The sequence below is a fragment of the Cinclus cinclus genome, chromosome 1 (genome assembly GCF_963662255.1).
Source record: "Cinclus cinclus chromosome 1, bCinCin1.1, whole genome shotgun sequence".
Taxonomy (NCBI): Eukaryota; Metazoa; Chordata; class Aves; order Passeriformes; family Cinclidae; genus Cinclus; species Cinclus cinclus.
In genome coordinates this window covers 93296932-93318100 of record NC_085046.1, presented here as the reverse complement: position 1 = coordinate 93318100, position 21169 = coordinate 93296932, and the positions used below count along the sequence as shown (strand labels likewise).

At 35.5% G+C, this 21169-nt stretch overlaps 1 protein-coding gene across 1 annotated transcript in view; it reads left to right on the top strand.

Moving 5' to 3' along the window:
• Positions 1-8181: 8181 nt before the first annotated feature.
• Positions 8182-21169, top strand: part of ZNF236 (zinc finger protein 236) — a 60744-nt gene continuing 47756 nt past the window's right edge. Inside the window, exons 1-5 of the mRNA XM_062500687.1 lie at positions 8182-8208; positions 9648-9812; positions 14124-14302; positions 15856-15980; positions 19189-19361. Coding sequence (XP_062356671.1) covers positions 8182-8208; positions 9648-9812; positions 14124-14302; positions 15856-15980; positions 19189-19361 — 669 coding nt within the window. The remainder of the gene's footprint in view (positions 8209-9647; positions 9813-14123; positions 14303-15855; positions 15981-19188; positions 19362-21169) is intronic.

The following is a 21169-nucleotide window of genomic DNA, read 5'->3' as shown; positions in this document are numbered from 1 at the left end:
CTGTTTTAACCACCATGCATGTCACAGACTAGAACAAGTTCTTTCTTCTAGGAAAGTTAAATATGTTGGATAAGAAAAATGAACTCTAGGCAGCAGTAGTCAAAATAGTATCTTGACCTCAATAGCTGATAAAGATCCTTTTTCTTTCTTGATATTGTATTTTTTTCCCCAAAAAATTTTTTTTTTCTTTTTTTTTAAACTCAATTGATCTGCTGAAATTGACCTCTCTGGTCAAAACTGAAACATGGTAGGTTCTCTCAGAGCATAAGGAAGCACTTCTTTATGGTGAGGGTGTCTGAGCACAGGCAGTGGTTACGCAAGGGAGTTGTGGAGTCTCCTTCCATAGAGAGGCCCTTTCTGTTTTTACCTGTGATGTTTGTCACTGACTAGTGGCAACAGGAAATGAACAGTTTTGATTTTCGCTATCTGATCATTTTCAAGTAGCAGGAAAGGAATGCTTTGAACAGCAACATGAAATATTTTGGGGTGTACTGGAGCAGTTTTTAAGCCTAGAGTGTATGTCCTTTATTAAACCCAAGGGCTACTTTTAAACGAGTTTGAACTGAATTCCTTTCTGAGTGCAGTTAAAACTTGAGTATTTCATGTCTTCAGAGGGCCTGAATTGTAACATAATTCACACATGAAGGGTAATAAATATTAAACAGACAAAGCTAGGGAACACAGAGATGATGTAGCTTTAAGTCTGCTTCTGCAGAGCTGGCTGTATTTTGTTTGCTGCCTGTCAGTCCTCTAGCAGCATTTAAGGTGTGAGTACCTTGGATTAGGGGAAAATCAAGTTAGAGGTTTTACAATCCAGTTTTGTATTATTGAAGAAAAATGAAACTTGAACACACTAGTTAAATCTTAGTAAATTTTTGTTATGTAGATTATTTTAATAGTTGTGCATTAGGGTTTCATGTGGTGACCTCTGACTGACAAGAGAAGAATAAGTGAATGATGTCATGCAGGCAAGAATGAAGAGGTGGTGGTACAGCTTGTGTGGTGTGCACTAAATCTCTTAAATACAATAGGTATAGGTAATTCCTTTTGAAAACTTGCAGTAGGAACAAATGCTCAAGCTTTTGCCTTAGAAGTTTATATTTAGGCTTTAATGGTGATACTCTGGTATCTCACTGTTCTGCAATAAAATAATTCCACATTTATGCACAAGGGGTATGTTGGGTGATAAATGTGATAAACTTGGGTTACAGTGGTGTGCTCTAATTCCACATTAGTTCCTCACATACTTGAAATAATGTCCATGTATTTTCCCAAGTAATCTATGTAGTTGTATAATTTGTGTTCTGTGTTATAGCTTCAGTCTGTGTTCTGTCCCTTGTTCATAGCTTCCTGCCAGTTGCAGGAATTTTATTTCTTATTGGATCTGTGCTTATACCTTCATACCTCATTTATTCCCATGCATTAAGTACTTCCAAATATAATTAAATTTTCTATTTGAGATCTCTTGTGTCCCTCTTTTGAGTTTTATTGCTGTAGTTGGATTATGTTCAGAAGTTTGTGTTAGCAGTGTAGTGGCTGGGCAGACATAAAGGTCATGGTTTCAAACATGAGAAATCCAAATCGTGGAAAGAAACAGCTGAAAAGTGGTAGCTTGCTATATTCATATGCAGCTGCTAAAAAAAAAGTAACTCATGTTTTGGAGTATTTAGCAATAAATATGGCAATATTTACCTAAATGTCAAACAAAGATGTCAAAGTTGGTTAAGGAAATGGCAATTTTCAGTTGTCTGTCTGGGTTAGGATGATGTATCTGTGTGATGGGTTGACCTTGGCCAGGAATCAAGCACCCTCCAACCACTCACTTTCTCGTACAGTTTAAAGAGAGAAAGAGTGGGAATAGCAAGAGCAAGAAAAAGCTTGTAGAATAAGATGAAGGCAGTTGAGGAAATGAAGGGGGAAAGTTAAAAAAAAAAGCATCAAAAAACAAACCCAAACCAACCAAATTGCCAACCAACAAAAGAGCCCAACCAAGTGATGCAAAGGTAAATGTTTGCCATCACTCACAGAGGTGCATTCTGGTGCTCAATCTCTGAGCACACTACCTTGGAAGAGCTAACCCCATTTTTGTATTGCTGGGTGTAATGGTTTATGGCTTGGAATATCCCTTTGTATTAGCTCCAACCTTTCTCCCACTCTCACCCTACCCACTGGGGGGGCAAAGCGAGAAACAGAAAAGGCCTTCATGCTGTGCAGTACTGTTCAGCAATAGCTTAAGCAGTGACATTAGCAGCATTGTTTTAAGTCACAAATTTAAAATGCAGCACCATATGGGTTGATAGGAAGGAAGTTAACTCTATCCCAGCCAGACCCAGTGCAACCTACTTAGCATTGAACTGGCTGTGATGGAGCTGTGAATTCTGTGTACTCAGACAGTTAATCCAGGTTTCTCTGCAGCAGTGGTACAGCAGTGTGCATGTGCTCTGCCTGGACTCTGCTCCTGAAAGGGATGCATCTACTTTGTGTCCGTACATGCCAAAGTGACTGGCCCATGGATGTCCATCTCAGCAGTGTATTCCAGATTAGGTGTTGACCAAAGCATAATAAAAATACCTTGTTTTATATTAGCAAATCTTGATTGGTTTCTGGATTTTGGCACGATGGGTGGACTGAGAGTTGAGTCCTTCTCCTGCTCTTACCATTAGAAGTCAGAAGGAATGCCTGCTGTTTGTGTTTGGAGTGCTGAGCTAGATTTACAGATTTAAACTAACCTGTTGTGTTTATGATTGCAGAACTAAGCAAAATGTTTTAATGATTCATTATCATTTGTGTTCTGAGCTCAAGGGTAGTATGAGAAAATATCAGTGTTGCCACCCCTGTTTTGTGCTCTTGTCCTACCACTTTCCTTCCACTCATAAATTAGTAAACAGGCTTTTTTAGGGTCAGACCCTTTTGTCCCTAGGCTTACCAGATGCCATTTAATGTAAGTGACAAGTTCTCATCCATGAATTTCACAAGCTTGAGTGTTTATTTGCAATGTCCCCTCAGTCAAATTCGAGGAGGTTATTAGAGGTCTAATAAGGCTGTGCTGCATTGTGTCACAGCTGAATGAGTCCATCTGTGCCCTGCAGAGAGGGCTGTGCGCTGCCATGAGGCACAGTGCTGCTTACATAAGGAGGGAGTGGCTGGGAGTGCTCTAATTCTGTCTTCCTCCTTCCACATTGAGTTGACATCAGTGGCTTCTAGCAGAGAGCACCTGCTTGCTGACTCAGCTCCTGAGGTCAAGTGTTGGTGAAGGCTGTATCACAGCTGAGTTCACCCAGAGTGATTGCTACTGCTCTGTGAGGGACAATAAATTCAGAAAAGACATTACAGGTTGTAACATTAAGAGTATTCAAGTAAGACCATCTTTAAACTGAAAGTTTGTTATCATTGTTAGATACTTTGCAAATCTGTTTCTTCTGTTTTGGGGCACTTTGGACAAACTGTAAGAATACAGACAAAAGTATGCTCGACAGTGCATGTTGGCAAAGATGTGTTTGATGGTACATAATGAGCTAAGTGTTCCCTGTTTAGGTTAATTGTACTGATGCTTGACTGTGTCTCCCAAGCTGAAGGAATAAGGTTGATTTATGCTGCAGCTAGACTAAGATGCAAATTGAAAAAAAAAAAAAAAGAGAAAGTGGCAGTAGCTTCTGCACTGTTTCTATGCAGCTAATAGTAATAAATGCAAAAGTTTGGAACTTTCCTCCTGTTCAGCAAGGTTTACAATTTGTTGTAGTGTGCAGACCTGAAAGAATCACTTATTTTTCAGGTTTGTTACTCTGATAATAATTTTCTGCTTTCTCTTTCTGTGTTTGTTTACAGCTATCAGTAAGAAACTGCTTTCTAGTAAAAGCATGCCAGTTTTTCATGTGATTGTGTTGCTATTATGTGCTTAGTCAATTAATGTCTTCTTGAACGAAAACCTCAAACTTTTAATCCCATGTGTTTTTGCTTGAATGGCATTCTGAATTGCATTAATTCATTAAGAAAGCAGACTTGTGTTTTCATCTGCCAGAGTATACCTGACAATAAATAGATTGCTTAATTTGTGTTTCTAATACTTGTATTTTTCTGAGAACACAAGCATCATATTTGCTGTTTATGAGATGCTTGCTAATATGATGAATGTGTCCATCAAATGTTGTGTCAGTTATTTCAGTATTTTGATTTTTTTCACTTGGGTACCCAGTGAATGTTTAGAATTGTTGCACCTTTTTAATTGTCAAATTTCTCAGTGCGTTTTAAAATACAGGATTTATGCCTCACTGCCAGCTTCTTGAACTTGCTTTTGTCTGCATGTGTTTTTGGTATTCAAAAATACTGGTCTTTAAGATAGGTTCAGTATTTTGCAGTTTGCTTTGTTCAATGATCCAAGCTGATGCATCAAAAGCATTTTTTTCCTCTGATATAGGGAAAGATTATTGATGATTTATCTGAAATACAGTAGTGTAGGTTATTACTTTGACTTGTTATGAAAGAGGTATCAGTGTAAATAAAGTTTTTGTTGGGATACTGATTTCTTCTAACAAAGAAATTGTGTCAAACAGTTATTTAATTTTTGAAACTTTTTTTTGGATAATATTGAAATGAAAACATACCTGAGTCATATTTCATGAGCTGTGACACCTGCCTGAAAAGTCAAAATATGGCTCACTTGATTGTTGCTTCTTTAATTGGCAGTGTCTTTCCTGTTTTTACTGTCTTCCTAATTCTAAACACAGTGTATCAGTTTATACCTTGCTGTTACCCAGTTGTTTGATTTCAGGAGGGATATTTTTCTGAATACTCTCCTTGTTAGTAGAAGAGTTAGCTATATAGTCACTTCCTACATCTTTAATAAGAAGTAGTTGTGCAACTCTCTGAAATATCCAGTATTTGTTAGGTGATAGAGGACCAGACTGTTTCAGTGACAATACAAAGGAAAAAAGACATTATAGTCTCATCTTTACCATAGGCTGCTTCAGACATGGTATTAATGAGCAAATGAGTTTGTGTGTTAATTTAAACCTGTATTAGATAGCAGTCCTGCCCTTTGAGTAAAAGTGAAGCAATTGAACTTTCAGAATTCTTTTATGTCTTTTTATGTCCAAACTGGACTGTTTTTCTGGACATACTGGGTGTAATTACTAGGTCTGACTTCAGCCTGATCTCCAAATAGCTGAGTCTTTGAGGACTTCTGGAGTCTAACCTAAGTTGATCTACTGAGCCTTGTCCTTAAGGATTTCTGCACTGAGAGTCATTTGCTAAGAGAAGTTGGACTTTACAGTCTAGTTGGTGATTCTAGAGTCCAGTCCTGATTCCCCAGTGTCTTTCCTTTCCTTTTTAGCAATGTGAAAGACAGGACCAAAAAAACCTGTAAGATTTGGCTTTGAAAAGAGTTATAAAAATTTTCTTTGAAAGAGTTACACTTGAAATGTTATGGTTTAAGCAGTCCGTTTTCTGTGTGGGTGCCTTCTGTTTATTCTACCATGGGATATGAGTGCCTTTGGGAAGGTAGAACAGTTTGGAGGCAGCTCAGGTTTTATGATCATCTATGAACCAGTCTTGAGACCTTCATGATGATTTGGCATGGGATGTGATATGTTCTCCTCATTTTTTGAAGTTCAGGCTATTTTTCTGTTCTTTTCTATGAAATAGTTTAAGATTATGCATTTTTGGCTCTTTCTGTTTATTTTAGTGTTGATCACTTCTGTCTTTTTGCAGAAAAGCTGAAGTATTTTCAGGTACTGCATCAGGTGGTCTGATTTAATAGAATTATAGTAATCAAAATCTGTTGAAATATTACAAGATACTTAATTTTTCTTTCTGTAGTTAAACTCCTATTTTAAATTGCAGAAGAAAATTCACAGCCTGTCGATAAATCAGTATTGTGGTCAATACAGATATGATACACATTTTAATGAAAATGATCTATAGATATAATATTGACCCAAGACAGATGCCACTTGGCGGTATTATTCAGAAACTGGTGAGCATGTTGGGATTTTGTTTCCAAGTGGAGAGAAGATAGCACCTTTGATGATGTCACTACTACATTTTTGCTACTTTGGTTGCTTCAGCTTGGTTTTTGCATATTGCCCGGTGCCTTTGATCTCAAGAGTGAATGTTTAAAGATAATAATCTCTTTCACTCAAGGAGAAGGTTTGAAGGCCTTTGGAAAGTCATGGATTGGATCATTTTTCAGTTGACAATTTAAAGTGAGAGGTCAAGCCTTGAACAATTGAGTTGAACAATTCGTCCTTTTTCCGGGGAAAGGAAAGCCTTGTGCATTATGTTTTCATATAGTTCAAGTGTAGGAGTAGATTTTTCTTTCACTTCTCATGTGTTGCCATTATTTACAGAAACTGATTTTGTGTCCTTTCTTCTACTCAGGCATATTTATCACAAGATTGCTTGAAGGATTGTGTCTTGTAATTAAAGCTGTGGTTTTCAGCTTTTGAAGAAATGTGATCATTTCAGGGTAGTTATTGATAGTGTCTGCATACTGTGAATTTATAGTCTATTAAAGGGTGCTGTAAGTGTACGTTTACACATGATAAAGATTAGTGATATTTGCATCATTCTGTTACAGAGAAATACTTGATAACTAAACTTTGCAAAGCAAAATTTAATTGGATGACTTAGCCCAGAAATGGGAAGTGTAAGTCTTTAGGGCACTGCTTTTTTTGTGATTTCTTGCCCAGAATACATTTTGCTTAAATGTTTCCTACCATTTCCTCAACTACAAGCTTTTAAAGTTACTTTATGAGAATTTTAGCAGGAAAAAAAAATTATCAGGATATAAGGTACTGATTTTTTTCCCCCTTATAAATGGTGTGGTGAATGAGAGCAGACTTTGAAGTGTGTGCAGTAGAGTGGAAGCACTATATGAACTGTAATCTTGAATTTCCTCTGAAGAAATGTAAACAGGATGCTGTAAACTTCTACTTGTGGTGTTGTTACTTCCTATGCCTAATTCTTGCATACATGGAGAAAAGTACTGGCTTAAAGAGAAACCTAAGAGACCTTGCATGTCTAGATAATAAAATCAATGTTCCTCTCTTTTTGTGTTCTGTTGTTGATGCAGTTTTAGTTGTGGCAGTGTTTGAAACAGAATTCTATAGATTTTCTCTTTCATGACCCTAACCTGCAGCACAAGCTGAACCCTCCTGCCAGTTGCTTTTCTTAATATTTTTCTTAAATAAAGATAACTTCTTTAGTAATACAGTATCATCTCAAATGTAAAATGTGTTTAACTTCTTTGGATTAATGTTTTCCTTATATCATAAAGTATTTACAGGACTGACTTCACTCATTCGAGCAGGAGGATGTAGAAGTGTACAACTTTTGTGTATCAAAAGTTGCATGACTATAGGAGTTCAAAAGAAAACTGTATGGGTTTAGACTGGGTCTCTTTAAAGAAAAGTACATCTTCTTCCATTGAATTAGTGTATGCATACATAGACTTGCAGTTTATTACATCTCTCTCAACTGTTTGAAATACTGGTGTTGGTCTTACAACTCTAAAGGTTTAAAAATATGTTTTAGTAAAGGTTTTATAGTGCCAGAAGGAGAAGAAATAAAATATGTATAAATTTTCCTTAAGAAAAGAGAGAGAAAGAGAAGGGAGGGAGGGCAGAAAACCTGTGTAGTTAGAACTGCTGACTATGTAATTTAAAAAAAACTTTTTAGAAACATATGATGCAATATTATTAAAAGTAACCCCTGGCAGTATCCTGCTGGTACCTAGTGGTTTTTTGCAATGTTTCATTTTGTTTCAAATTTGATTTGATTTATGAAGCACAGAAAGAATTATTTTGAATTACTGGGAAAAGGTGATTATTTATGTCTGTAGTGACTGGCAGTTTGAAGTATGGATGTATTTGGTTGATCCTGAGTCAATGGAAGCAGCAATATTTATTGCTGAAATCTTCAAGATCCCTTGAAGTTACAATGTTGGATAATTCAAAAATCTTTGAGGAGTTGGAATAGTTTCTGCTTCAAATTATTCTTTTTTTTTAACAATAAATTCTATGTAGATAAAATGCAACTTCATACAAATGTTTTGTTGCTTGTTTTGTAGATGATGTTCTGACACTGAACACAGAGAACTGTAATTTTCCCTACCAAGTACCCAGCTTCCATAAGTGTGAGATTTGTTTGCTGTCTTTTCCAAGAGAGACCCAGTTCCAGCGCCATATGAGGGATCATGAGCAAAATGACAAGGTATGAATTGTGGTAGATATAACCAGTGTACATTGATATTTTCATACACTGGTAAGTGAAACTAATACATCTTTTCCATTTCTTTTCAGTTACACCCCTAATAATTATTACTTATGGGCCTCAGAGTTTTGTGACATTTCTCTTTCATGTGTTCTCACGTTTCCTTTGAGATAGGACCCACCTTTGATGCCCTTTAATTGGATTGTTGTTTCCAGATCAGTAACTTTTTAGACATTTTCTTTGATTTATAAAATACTTAGGTAGATGACAAAATGTATGAGTTCTTTTTCAATAGAGTTTGCAAAATTATTCTACACATTAGCAATAAAAAGAAAATAACGCTTGTATTTATTAACAGGACCCTACTAATAAACTAATTTAGTATGTATGTATTAATCAGTAGATTAATGTCATCACTTTAGCTGCTTGCAAATCAGATTTGAGAAAGAATGAGAAGAATATAGATATGTGATTAAGACTGGACTGGCTTTTTAAATTAAGGTTTTGCCATAAGTTGCATCTGTAATAGAAGCATTTAATTTATTTCCCTTGCTTTCTATTTCACAAAGCTAAAACTACTTAGATGTTATAGGAAAATAATTTTATTACTTTTTGAGGAAGCCCTAAACACAGATTAATTTTTACAAAACTTAGCACTTGAAGATAATTCATGTATACAAAGAACAACTTACATGAGTTTCAGTGTTGTAAAGTTGATAAAGTTAAGCCCATATTATTGCACGCTTATCTAAGAGCCTTTACATCTACAAATGAAAGTGCTCTTAAAAGAATGAAAACTGGTTTTGCAGATACCAAGTGAAGAGCTGCCAGGCCTAGTATAAACTTAGGAATTTTGCTGTTTTGATTATTAATTTTACTTAAGGAGATTTAATGGAGTGTCAGAATATGCTGAATTGAAAGGACCCACAGGGATCATCAAGACCAAGCCCTGGCCCTGTGCAGGGCACCGCAAGAGTCACACCATGTGCCTGAGAGCATTGTCTAAATCCTCCTTGAGCTCTGTCAGGCTGGTGCTGTGACCACTTCCCTGGGGAGCCTGCTCCAGTGCCCAACCACCCTCTGGATGAATCATGATCGCAGTTAAAGTAGGAAAATATATTTTTGTATCTTGCTCATTCCTCTCTCCTACTAATTTCACTCTTTCCGGAGAGTATCAGTTTTGAGTCTCTGGTTTCCTTAGTTCTCCTGCTTTCTCTCCCTTTGTGCTTTTGTAATGCTATATTTGTATTTTTGGCATTGAGATGCAAAGAAGATAAAATTATTAGTATCAGTATTATTAGGCATCATCCTGTGTAGGTACTTGAATTGCTCTTTTTAATATTTAACGATTTGTATGGTTATATGTTTCACTCAGAGCTATATGTGTAGCTTATGGGAAGACTGAATTTGGTCTTTATTTTTGTGATTTTAACAAACAGCCTCACCGGTGTGACCAATGTCCGATGTCATTTAATGTTGAATTCAACCTGACACTTCACAAATGTACTCACAATGGCGAGGATCCTACGTGTCCTGTGTGCAACAAGAAGTTCTCCAGAGTAGCCAGTCTGAAAGCACATATAATGCTACATGAGAAAGAGGAGGTAATTCATTAAACTTTTTAAATTAATTTTGGGAAGACATGTCATAGCGGTTGTATTTAATCCCTTACCTGTATGCTTTAGATTGGAGGATTGAATAAATTATTTTGTTCAGAAGAAAGATAAAACTTTAAGTGTTTAATATTAGTTTATTAATATTAGTTTAATTATACTGTTTTAATATTAGTTGTAGAAATTAATAACCTGAATATAAGTTAATTTGTGTCTTTATGAACAAAAGGAACTTGTGCATGCTTGATAGATATCTCTTGCTATATATAAACATGAACTGATTGGTTATTTACACATACTTTTATTTTGAAGATACTTCTGTGACTTAATCTACATTGATAAGCCCACAGATCATAAATAATATGTGATCTTGTTTGATGGCAGATGTCGTGGTGAGGCACTCTCACCATCCATAGAAACAGATCAACCCTTATCTACAGCTCTCACCTCTGTTTTTGAGTGGCTGGTTGTCTTGCTTGAGAGTACTTGTTCCTTCCCCTCTCACAATTTCATTTTTCCATTTTGTTAGAGTGTTGGTTAAATTCTTAGCAAACAGTTAATACATAGTGGTGTATTTTGCACACTTTATAGTCATTGCTACGTTACTACAACTGCTAGAGTTGATTGCACTGCCCCAAATACCAAGTTTTCAATCATGTAATTGCCTCTTCCTCCTGTTAAAGCTTTTTAAAATTGCACTTTGTGTTGGAGAATGGGAGCTGAATGAAGAATGAGCTTTTATTGTCAGACTTCTAATCATAAATGTTACTGTGGTATGTTTCTCTATGCCAGTTGCTGACAGTTTACAGCAGTTTTGACCTGTAAGTTGGGGGTAATAGGCCTGTGTGCACTTTTCCCTAAACCAGATGCAGAGCATGCCATCTGTAGAGGTTGTATTCCTTCTTTGATCATTTTAGCTCACATTTTGTCATGTACACAGTCAAGTAGGCAGCCAAGTTAAGTGACCTAGAGTACAATTTTTCTTCATATTAATGTATCTATAATAATAAATGGCTTAATCAGTATTATTAAGGAAACTTGATTTATGAATTGCTGAAAATATCAGAATAAGGAAACTGAGCATCATGAAAGATGTGAGAGTGGTTTTTGGTATTTGTTTCTATGCACTTCAGCAGTGATGATTTTGTTGCTTCAGTGCAGATGTCCAGAAGAATAGACTGTGTGTGATGCATTCCAATTTAAAATTCTATCTGCAGCATGAAAATTAGATTTATAAAAATATGAACTTGTTTCAATTTCTAATGAATGTGTTTCTTATAATACTCAATAGTTTTGTGATAAAACTGAGATGAATGTAACAATTAATTCACATAAAACTGCAGGAGTCACTTTCACAGTAATTATGCACAGGACCTGTAGGAGAGCTGGAGTTGGAACTTGAAGCAGAGGGTATTGGTGATGGCATTAGCTGTCATTGAGGAGTTTTCCACAATGTGCAGGTTATCAAGTTATTGGTGGAGTGCATTCTTCCTCCTGTTTGCTCTTCTTCCTTTTGAAGTTGGAAGGGTTGAAAATCTGAAATCAGAGCAAAGGTGCATATGGGGGGCATACATTAAGGGATATACATAGATCTTAAGGAGATAGCTTCACAAAATGAAATTTGGGGAACTTTACCCTTGTGTTGTGCTGCATCAGGCAGTTTTGTTGACAGATGAAAGCACATGGGCAAGAACAAGAAATTAGAGTGATTAGCTTCTGTCTCTAAACTTAGATTATTGTGATTGATTGCTCCCTGTGAGAGGTTGTGGAAGGAATTTTCTGTGCTACTGATACTGAGCTTGTAAGAGACTGTACTTTCTTTTCTCATTCTTTGGTGGTTTCTGTGTAATACACTGGTGTGAGGGAAAAACTTCGCATTTGAAATTCCTCATTAATATGGGGTAACTTTCTCTTGAGAAATCAGAGAGAACATACCTTGTCTAAGTATGCCCCTATTCTCAAGGACTGTTAATCTTGTCCATTTCCTCTGTGGAAATGCACAGTGGTTTTCATTGCTACATTTTGCCCTGGCAAGACAGAAAGGGTGAATAAAAAACTGAAATGCAAAGTATTTATTACATTAGAACTGCTACTATGTCTTTTTTCTTTGTGAACATGAGGGGCTTTTGAGCTTTAGGCATGGCTTAATATGTTGAAAAAGTTAAAACTGATATTGGGTGGATATAAAATGAAAATTCGTTCATTACAAGATCTTCTTGGTGTGGGTTTTTTGTGTTTTGTGGATGTTGGGATTTTGGTTGTGGTTTGTTTTTTTTTTTTTTTTTTTTTAGAAATATTCACTGTATTTCATTTATACTGTCTAATATGTCATGAGCAATGGTCTTTTGAAAAAAGTGCAGATTAAAATCCTTTACAGATACTGTGAGTCATAGGTACTAAACAGGTGAAGATCATGAGATCCAAAGATGTTGCATTTGGTAAGATGGGGAGGCTAAATGAGTAGAGCTTTAAAAATTTTTTTCTGAGTTTAGGAATTTTACCTATGATCAGCCCCTTTTGTTTAGTTTTAAAATGTGAGTTTAACCATAGTGAGGATACAGTGTTCAATTACTTGTTCTGTGCATGGTGGTGATTTCTTTTTGTTTACTTGAGAAGCAAAAAAATACACCAGGTATTGCCTATAGCAGAGTCTGTTTGGTATGATATATTGGGGGGTTTTTTGTAGTTTTTTTTGCTTTACTGTGATCTTGCTTTCCTACAGCAAATTCCACAGTACTGAATAGAATAATGAAGACTTTAATTGTCTCAAATACTTCCGTCTTAGGCTATTTTTTTGTTTGTAGAAGTTACTTAATAGAATGTGTATTTGCAACTTAACGTGATACATATGCACGTCTGAAAAACGCTGAGAAAGCAATTCAAAATCCCTCAGTTTTGAGGTTCATGAGCTTGGCATAGTAATTGTAAGTTTCCCTTCATAAAATTTTCCCCCACTTTTAGAAGTCTAAAATCATAAACTAAATTTGTTGTATAAGAACAGTAGATGCCCATAAGAGGTATTCAGATTGGAATGTATGTCCTAGAAAAAAAAAGTATTAGTTATTTATTGTCTCACTCCATAACTTGAATCCAGTAGTAATTGCATCTAGGTTAGAGTAAACAAATTATTTTTGAGATGGTAATTAATTTCATTAAAGGACTTAAGCTCTTTTTAAGCTTTTGTCTGGAAATGTGATACTGCAGAATTTTTTTCTTCAGGCTTAAAGAATGAATTAATTGTCAAAACAGTCTGAAAATAACATTGCCTACCTGTGTTCCTGTTGATTGAGCATTCTTGTCAATATCGTTCTTGAAATGAGCATTGTTGTTTTCTGCTGTTTGCTTTTATTTTTCCTGTTGTTAATGATGGGAGAGGAAAAAAAGGCAGGAGGATAAAAGCCATTTCAGTTTGCAATGATAATCACAATTACTGAAAACTTACCTGATAAAACCTATCTGAAGTTACTTATGCACACCAGCAAAGGACATTTAACAAAGATGGATGTTTTTAGACATTTAAGATTAACTCTCAGCTAAAATAGACTGACAAAATCAATGATTTCAAAAGGCAAAAGGAAGTCAAGTAAATGCAGAGCTTTTAAATTTCACAGAAACAGTATTTGACTTTGATTCTTACTCTGAATTTCAGAGAAATAGCAACACTTTTACATTAAACATTAGAAGTATAATTTCCATTCTAGATGACAGGAATACTAATATAACTGGAAAATGGTGTGTTTAACACTGTTTTAAAATTAATGGGTTGAAGAGGTATCTGTTAGAAACATTGTGCCCCTCTTTTTTCTGTCATCTTTACTGTCAAGAAAACCTTAGAAAAGTCAGTACTAACTGTGGTGGGATTGCTGTTTGAAAGTGACAGTCAGTATAATTTTAACCTGTAAAAGTGTCAAATCCCTGAATCCACAGTTACTATGCTTTTGTTTGGAAAGTGATTTTTTGTTACAGATGTTTCTGTAGACCAGGATGTAATGGCGCTGAGGTGAGCCTTTGTGTGTGTCTTGAACCAGCCCACCAAGGAAATAGGGAGTGGTGAGGATGGTAATGAACTGCTTGTTTCTGCTGCTGTTTGGAGTTTTTCAGAACTCAGTTCTATTGAACTTCCTTAAAATAAAATATTAATATAATCTTGCAGTTGATTATTGTGTATGATTTATATCACAGGGCAAATAAAGTTCTCTGCTTGCTTCCAGCTACCAGCGTCCATAGATGGATAAGTTAATCTACTTGAGCAAAGCTTGTGCACTGCTGTTTTGAAAAATCAGTCTCTATTATCTCTTTCAGAATCTTATCTGTTCAGAGTGTGGAGATGAATTCACTTTACAGAGTCAGCTGTCCATACACATGGAAGAACATCGTCAAGAATTGGCAGGCAGTAGGATTCACAGCTGCAAGTCTTGCAAAAAAGAATTTGAAACTTCTTCACAGCTAAAGGAGCATATGAAAACTCACTATAAAATAAGGTGACAATCATGGGATTATAACAAAATGAGCAGATGTTACTTCTATGGTGATAGCTGGGAAAAGCTGGAGTAGTATTTCCAGTCAGCAAAGTACCATGATTTATGCAGATAATTTCTTTTCTTTGGTATGCTGTTCTAAAATGACACTTACTTTTTAAAACCTTGCCTAAGTGGGTGGTTATTTTTGGAGGCCTCTTTTCTTCCCTGTTTATGTATTTAGGCACACATACTCAGCTTAGTTCATCTACCAGCTATTTGTGAACATGGGTTAAGTTTCTGTGATGCAAAGTGATTTTTTGAAGTCTGTTTATGGTTTTTAACACTAATAACAGTATATTAAAGCAAATGCATATTAGTTTTACATAGCGTTTATTATAATGATGAAAGTTTTAATACTTTCATTCTGCAAAGAGGTAACTTGTTCTTTGCAGTTCAGTCATCTTTCCCAAGAGATCCTCATTCCAGCCTCCCATGAGTTGCTTGTAAATCTGAAAAAACACAAAATGAAGAGGGGAGAAAAGAGGCCTGGTAAATGCTGTTCTTATTTTTGGTGAATATTTGTTCTGTTCTTTCTTTCAGTTCTTTAGTTTACTTTTAGGAAGATAAGAATTACTTTTAAGCTAGAAGGAAGAAAAACTTCTCCTGTTTTACTTTATATATTAAAAAAGCCTAAAGTCTTGACAGGTGATGTCTCTTAATTTTCACTGTTTCTATAAAAAAGCAGGTGAGGAAAATTACATATTTAAAATCAAGAAATCCTGTCTATTCCCAGTTCTTTCTATCAGAGATTAAGACAGGTTCTAAGATCTTAATAGTTGTGTTGCAGGAGGTTTAAACAAGTGTTGTAAATTTCAATCTGCAAACAGAAATTTAAAGGTTTGAAGTACCAAGTTAGGTTTGTATTGGGTTATATATATGCATTATCTACAAAAAACATTCTTCTTGTGGACAACTCCTGTGTAGAAATGTTAGGATGAATAAACTACGTGGTTTGAATTTTAGCAAAATGAATTTTGGGAATTTATTCTGTTCCTGTGGTTCTGTGGAGAGTGTGTGGTTCTGTGGAGAGTGTGATTTGTATTTGAGGGCCAGTGGTGAATATTTGGGTTGTTAAATTATTAACTTGCTCTTACTAGACTTCAGCAAGTGCGTTTGTACTCCATTTTAAGATATTTTCTAGTTGAGAATGGAGGACTGGCTATGTTCAGGCAAAAGAAATAGAGTTGCACAGAGTTGAAAATTCCCAACAAAACGTTTGTGAAGTAAGTCACTGTACACTTCTGGCAGAATTTCCCCTGAAAATGTCTGAAGAGAGCCTCTAAGATGTAACAGATTTTTACTGCAGAAATAACTCAATTTTTTGGTGCTTGTAGGTACTGAGGAAACAGCTGTTCACATTGTTCTTTCAGTATCCTCAGGGAGTTGGGGTTTTCACTGTTGCAGCTGATACTATGTTGCCATCAAGTTAACACAGTGTTAAAAATGGGGTAAAAGAAGCATCTTCAAAATAGTGTTTCATATCAACTTTTTTATTATTTATTTTTTAATCACAGGGTATCAAATACCAGATCTTACAACAGAAATATTGACAGAAGTGGGTTTACGTATTCCTGCCCTCACTGTGGAAAGACATTCCAGAAACCAAGTCAGTTAACACGACATGTTAGAATACACACAGGTAAGGCTGTGGAAGTACTTATTTTAATTTGTTCTTGTTTTATAAAAATCAGTTAACCTCTGAAATGCTGTCTATTTTTTCTCTTAGTTGGGACTTGAAATGTTATTAATACATTTGGCTCATTAGATGCAGTTACCTGTTGATTTAAAATGAACTTGAATTAATTTGCATAGAAAATTTATATGCTTTTAAAGTTTCCAGATTTATATGGGTCAAAACAGTTAAAAAAATGTGAAAAACTCTGTAGATTTCATCTGCTACCAAATATTAGTTTTGGTACTAACAGGCTCTAAAATCAGAATCCCTAGATAAGGGCCAGTCAACTACTTTAAATTAGATCTTATGTGCTCTAGAGAGAAGGTTCTAAAATTTACAATTGCAAAAAGAGCAAAAGTACATGAAGATTAATGATACTAATAAAGTAGTAGTCTTGCATTTTTAAAAATCAGTTTATTTAAACTTATGAAGTGATCTTCTGAGGTGATAAGCCTAGGTTGTAATTTTAATAATGGAAATGCAGGTGACTGTTCAAACTTACAGAATGGGTAGGAAGTGTTTTTCTGTCATAAATATGTGCATGTTTAAACCATAAGCAATTGAAATAATTGAAAAATGCCAAGCATAAAATAATACAAAACTTTTGAAGTGTACAGATGACTATAAAAGAATAGTTCTTATGTTTTAACCAGGTATACATATTATTTGGAGTTTGGCTTTAAGCAAAATTTTCATTGAAGATATTCCAGTGGTGTTCAATATGTATTTTTCATACATACTGAATAAATCACCATTTCTCTTGTTTTTAGCTAATTCAGATATTCATTTTTGTCAGTGGATAATTCTGTTTGTAATATCAGTGTAATATCACTGTTTAGACAGTGATGTGATGAGTTGCTATTTACAAGAATGGCTGTGTTTACTAAGAAATAAAAAGATCATTGTGTGACACTTTCTGAAGAATCTTTTGAAGCTTTACAGATCTAGTTATAGAAAAGTAACACAAGAGGTCACCCTTGTACCTGCTTTAAAACAATTGCTTGAAAGTAATACCAGAAAAAGGTCAGTGAAAATTAACTTCAATATTTTAGATTATTGGCTCTATTTAATTCTTTATCTTATTCTAGTCAGAATTAAAGAAACTAGATTATAGTTGGTTGTGGATTTTTTTTTAAGCTTCAAAAACTTAAGGACATTTTTTTTTTGAAGACTAAAAGACATTTGTCTATTGGGAAACCAGAAACAGAAAATGCAGTCCCAGTCTGCGCATGATGGGAGGTCATTTTAACTTCCAAGTAGCTTGCAAATACTCATATCATTTGCAAAGCATGTTAGTACTGTAAATCTGCAGACAATCTGTCTGGCACTGGCTGTTTGAAGTACTGTAGATATGAAGAAGAGAACAACTCTGCTTTAAAGAATTTAGAATGCTCAAGTCTTTAAGTGTTAAAATAGCAGGTCTGTGAATAATGTGCAGCATTACGTTAGCCTCTTAATTGCAGTACTTTTTTTGTTATAGCTAGTCATTTCAAGCACTTGCACCCTTCTGGGAAGAAAATCAAGTGTCAGGGACTGCAATTCCCTGAGAGTTTATTATTATTTAATTTTATTAATTTATTTATTATTCTTTATTTATTAATAACTAAGTAATGAACCCCTCATCTCCTTTTTCAAATCGATATTTTATTAAGTTGCACTTGAGAAATACAGACATTTCACATTTCCACAGTAGAATTAAAATTTTGTTTTTATGAGATTTACTTACATAGGCAAACTTAACCTGAAGAAATACTTCCATGTGTCCACCAGCAGCTCTTACTGGAAGCTAAGCTTTTTTGCCTATGAGACCCTAATAGGAATTTTGTATTTCCAGATATGAATCAGTGTTCTTTGTTTTAATCTCTTTTAAAAAATATGTAGTTAAAACGTGCAATCTTTAAAGCACCTTTAAAACCCCTAAGCAGCAAAACAGAAGATATACATTCCTTCAGTGAGTTATATGCTTGTAATCAATTTCAGAAAAATTGCTGCTTTTGTTTCTGACAATGTGAATTTAATTATGAATTATTAAGTTTTAAGTAGATGTAATTACAGCTATAAAATTAGAAATCATATCAGAATATTTATTAAAACTGATTTAGTGTGCACATGGTAGTACTTACTGGTGTAGCATAACATACTGTGTGTTTATGCTGGTCTTGGCTATGGAAATATGCAAAGGCAAGGTGTTAAATATTTTCAAGGTCCTAGAGTTACCACAGCTGAACTATTTCACTAAAAGAAAAAAAGGGTTTCAGTTCACAGTGGAGATTTCCAGGAGTTAAATAGGACACATGGTTGTAAGAAACTGAAATTTATTATTAGTATGTTTATGTAGCTTTATAATCTGTTAATGCAGTCCTTTTACATTCTATAACTTAAAGTTTCTGTGGGGTTTTTCATGCTTATCTGGAAACATACAAAATGTGTAATAATGCACAGCACTGAAGGCACCAAAATTGGGAAATAGTGACAGAGCATTTTTGTAACAATATTAGCTAGTTTTTCTTTAAATATTCAATATGAACAGTTTTAAAAATTATTTTCTGAGCAGAACTGTCTAAAACATTATTTCATTGCATATTTTCGGTAGGTGGTTGCAAAGAATGAATGGCTCTTAATATTTATTGGGGAGTGGGAACCGCATGTCTTTTGCAGTGTTGCTGTAGGACTTCCTGATTTTGAACTAGAGAAAAGGTTACATTTTTGACTGTTAGTTATTTATTACTGTCCCTTTACCCTCTGGGCCTGTTTGTTTCTGTGAAGGTGTATGCATTTTATAAGATTTGGTGTAAAACATATGTGGGTTTCTTTTTTCTTTCTCCCTTTTTTTTCCTCCAATGATTCTGCATAGCAGCTTCTGAGATCTTTCAAACCACAAGTTGAGGGAAACTGTTTTAAATAATTGCTTCATCTAGATTTCCTTTATTTTACCCATTTCAACTGATAATCATCAGCTAAGTCTCAAAACTTTTTCACAAGGCTGTATTTTCATCAGAGTAGGTGCTTAGTTGGTGGTTGAGGTTAACAATTTTATTGTCAAAACCTCCTAATAACGTGTAACAACGTGAGCATTTTATTTAAGTGGATACAATTTTTCATTTAGATACAGGAAACTCCTGACATTTACTTAAATCTCCTTAACCTTCCTCCTCCTGCTGTTTCCTTGCAGGTGAAAGACCTTTCAAGTGCAGCGAGTGTGGGAAAGCCTTTAACCAGAAGGGGGCTCTGCAGACCCACATGATCAAGCACACGGGGGAGAAGCCCCACGCCTGTGCCTTTTGTCCCGCTGCCTTCTCCCAGAAAGGCAACCTGCAGTCACACATACAGCGAGTTCACTCCGAGGTAAATGCAATTATTCATCAAGTCCTAGGTGCTAACGTGTATCTTAACTCAGTTTTGCTATTCTTGTGTGCTCCCAACCAGTATAGGTTTACTGCTGCAATGTAGATTCTGGCTTGCTGCTTTTACCTCTGGGTATTCCTTAGCTTGGGCTGAATGAATGTATACTTAGGAGAAGTAGCAAAACCTTCATTTACCAATATTTTTTCGGTACAGGGGTAGATTAATAAATAGTGGGGTTAGATGTACAAAAATGTACTGATATCAGTCTTGGGAGAACAAGGGCTAGAATCAGATGAAAGTAAGCCAAAAGCAGCCAAGCAGAAAATGGTGAAAAATTTCAAGGCCAAACAACAACTGACTAATTATATTGTAGAGCATAGTTGCTATTTGTCTTTGAAGTATATGTCTTGCAGCCTTTTATAGAGGTTTTTTTGGTTACAAGTGGAAGAAAATTCCAAAATAAGATTTTAAAAAAAAATTGTGTCAGACCTCTTCATGTCTGGTTTTTTTTCCCTCTTTTTGACAGACAGTTTTTAAGACTCAAAAGGTGCTGCTGTGATAAAGTAATAGAATCTTAGAAATGGGAACTGTGCAACTTTGTTCAGTAATTTCCTTGCAGACCTTAGAGATTTGTGTTTGGTAATACCCATAGAAAGAGACCTAGTTTTGGTTTGGAAATTATGAAGTGATGGAGGTAACACTTTTTGCTTATTTTTCCTCTGTGCACAATATCATCTTTGGTCTCACTCTTCCCCTAACTCTGAGATTTGCAGTCTCGTTTTCCATTTTTGTGTTAGAATAGTAGATATTACTAAGGATCCTTTCAGCATGTTAGTTTTTTACTTTTAGGATATGCCTTAGTATATGGATATGTCTTAATAGTTTGTGATATGCTTACTTATGTTAAGTCATAACTTTTGAGTTCTGTGTCCAGTTTGGGCCACCCAATGCAGGAAGGACTTTGAGGTCCTGGAGCATGTCTAGAGAAGGGCAGTGAAGCTGGTCTTGAGCACAAATTCCGTGAGGAGTGGTTGAGAGAGCTGGGGATGCTTAGCCTGGAGAAGAGGAGGCTCTGGGGAGGCCTTACCACTCCCTGCAGCTCCCTGGAAGGGAGGCTGTGGCCAGGTGTGGGTCAGCCTCTTCTCCCAAGCAACCAGCGACAGGACAAGAGGACGCAGTCTTCAGCTGTGCCAGTGGAGGTTTAGGTTGGACATCAGGAGGAATTTCCTCATGAATGGGTGATTAGGCATTGGAATGGGCTGCCCAGGGAAGTGGTGGAGTCGCTGTCCTTGGAGATAAATTTAAGACTGGACTTGGCACACAGTGCCATGGTCTAATTGACATGGTGGTGTTTGGTCATCGGTTGGACTTGAGGACCTCAGAGGTGTTTTCCAACCTAATTGATCCTGTGATTCTCTGGTGTGACTAGTCATACTCTAGGTTAACATCTCTCTATATGTGATAGCTTTTGCTACATAAAAAAATGCACCAACATTGGTTTAGTAGTTTAAATTGACTTTTTAAAGTATTAGTTAGAGGTGAAGTAAAAAATATTTTTCACTTTTTTCTCCATTACTCTGTTTTTCTGTAAGAAAGAAACAAGCTGTGGTATAAGGTACTTTAAATAAATGCTACCTCTTGATCACATTCTAGGCTGTCTTTTGCAGTCCTGATTCTTCATTTGAGTTGCTGCTTTGGATAATTTACTGAAATTTTTTCTTTCTTGCTATTGCTGTGTTTTCTTCAAGCCCACATGGAACTCATTAATTATTTTATTCTGAGACAGTTATAATGTCACATTGCAGCTA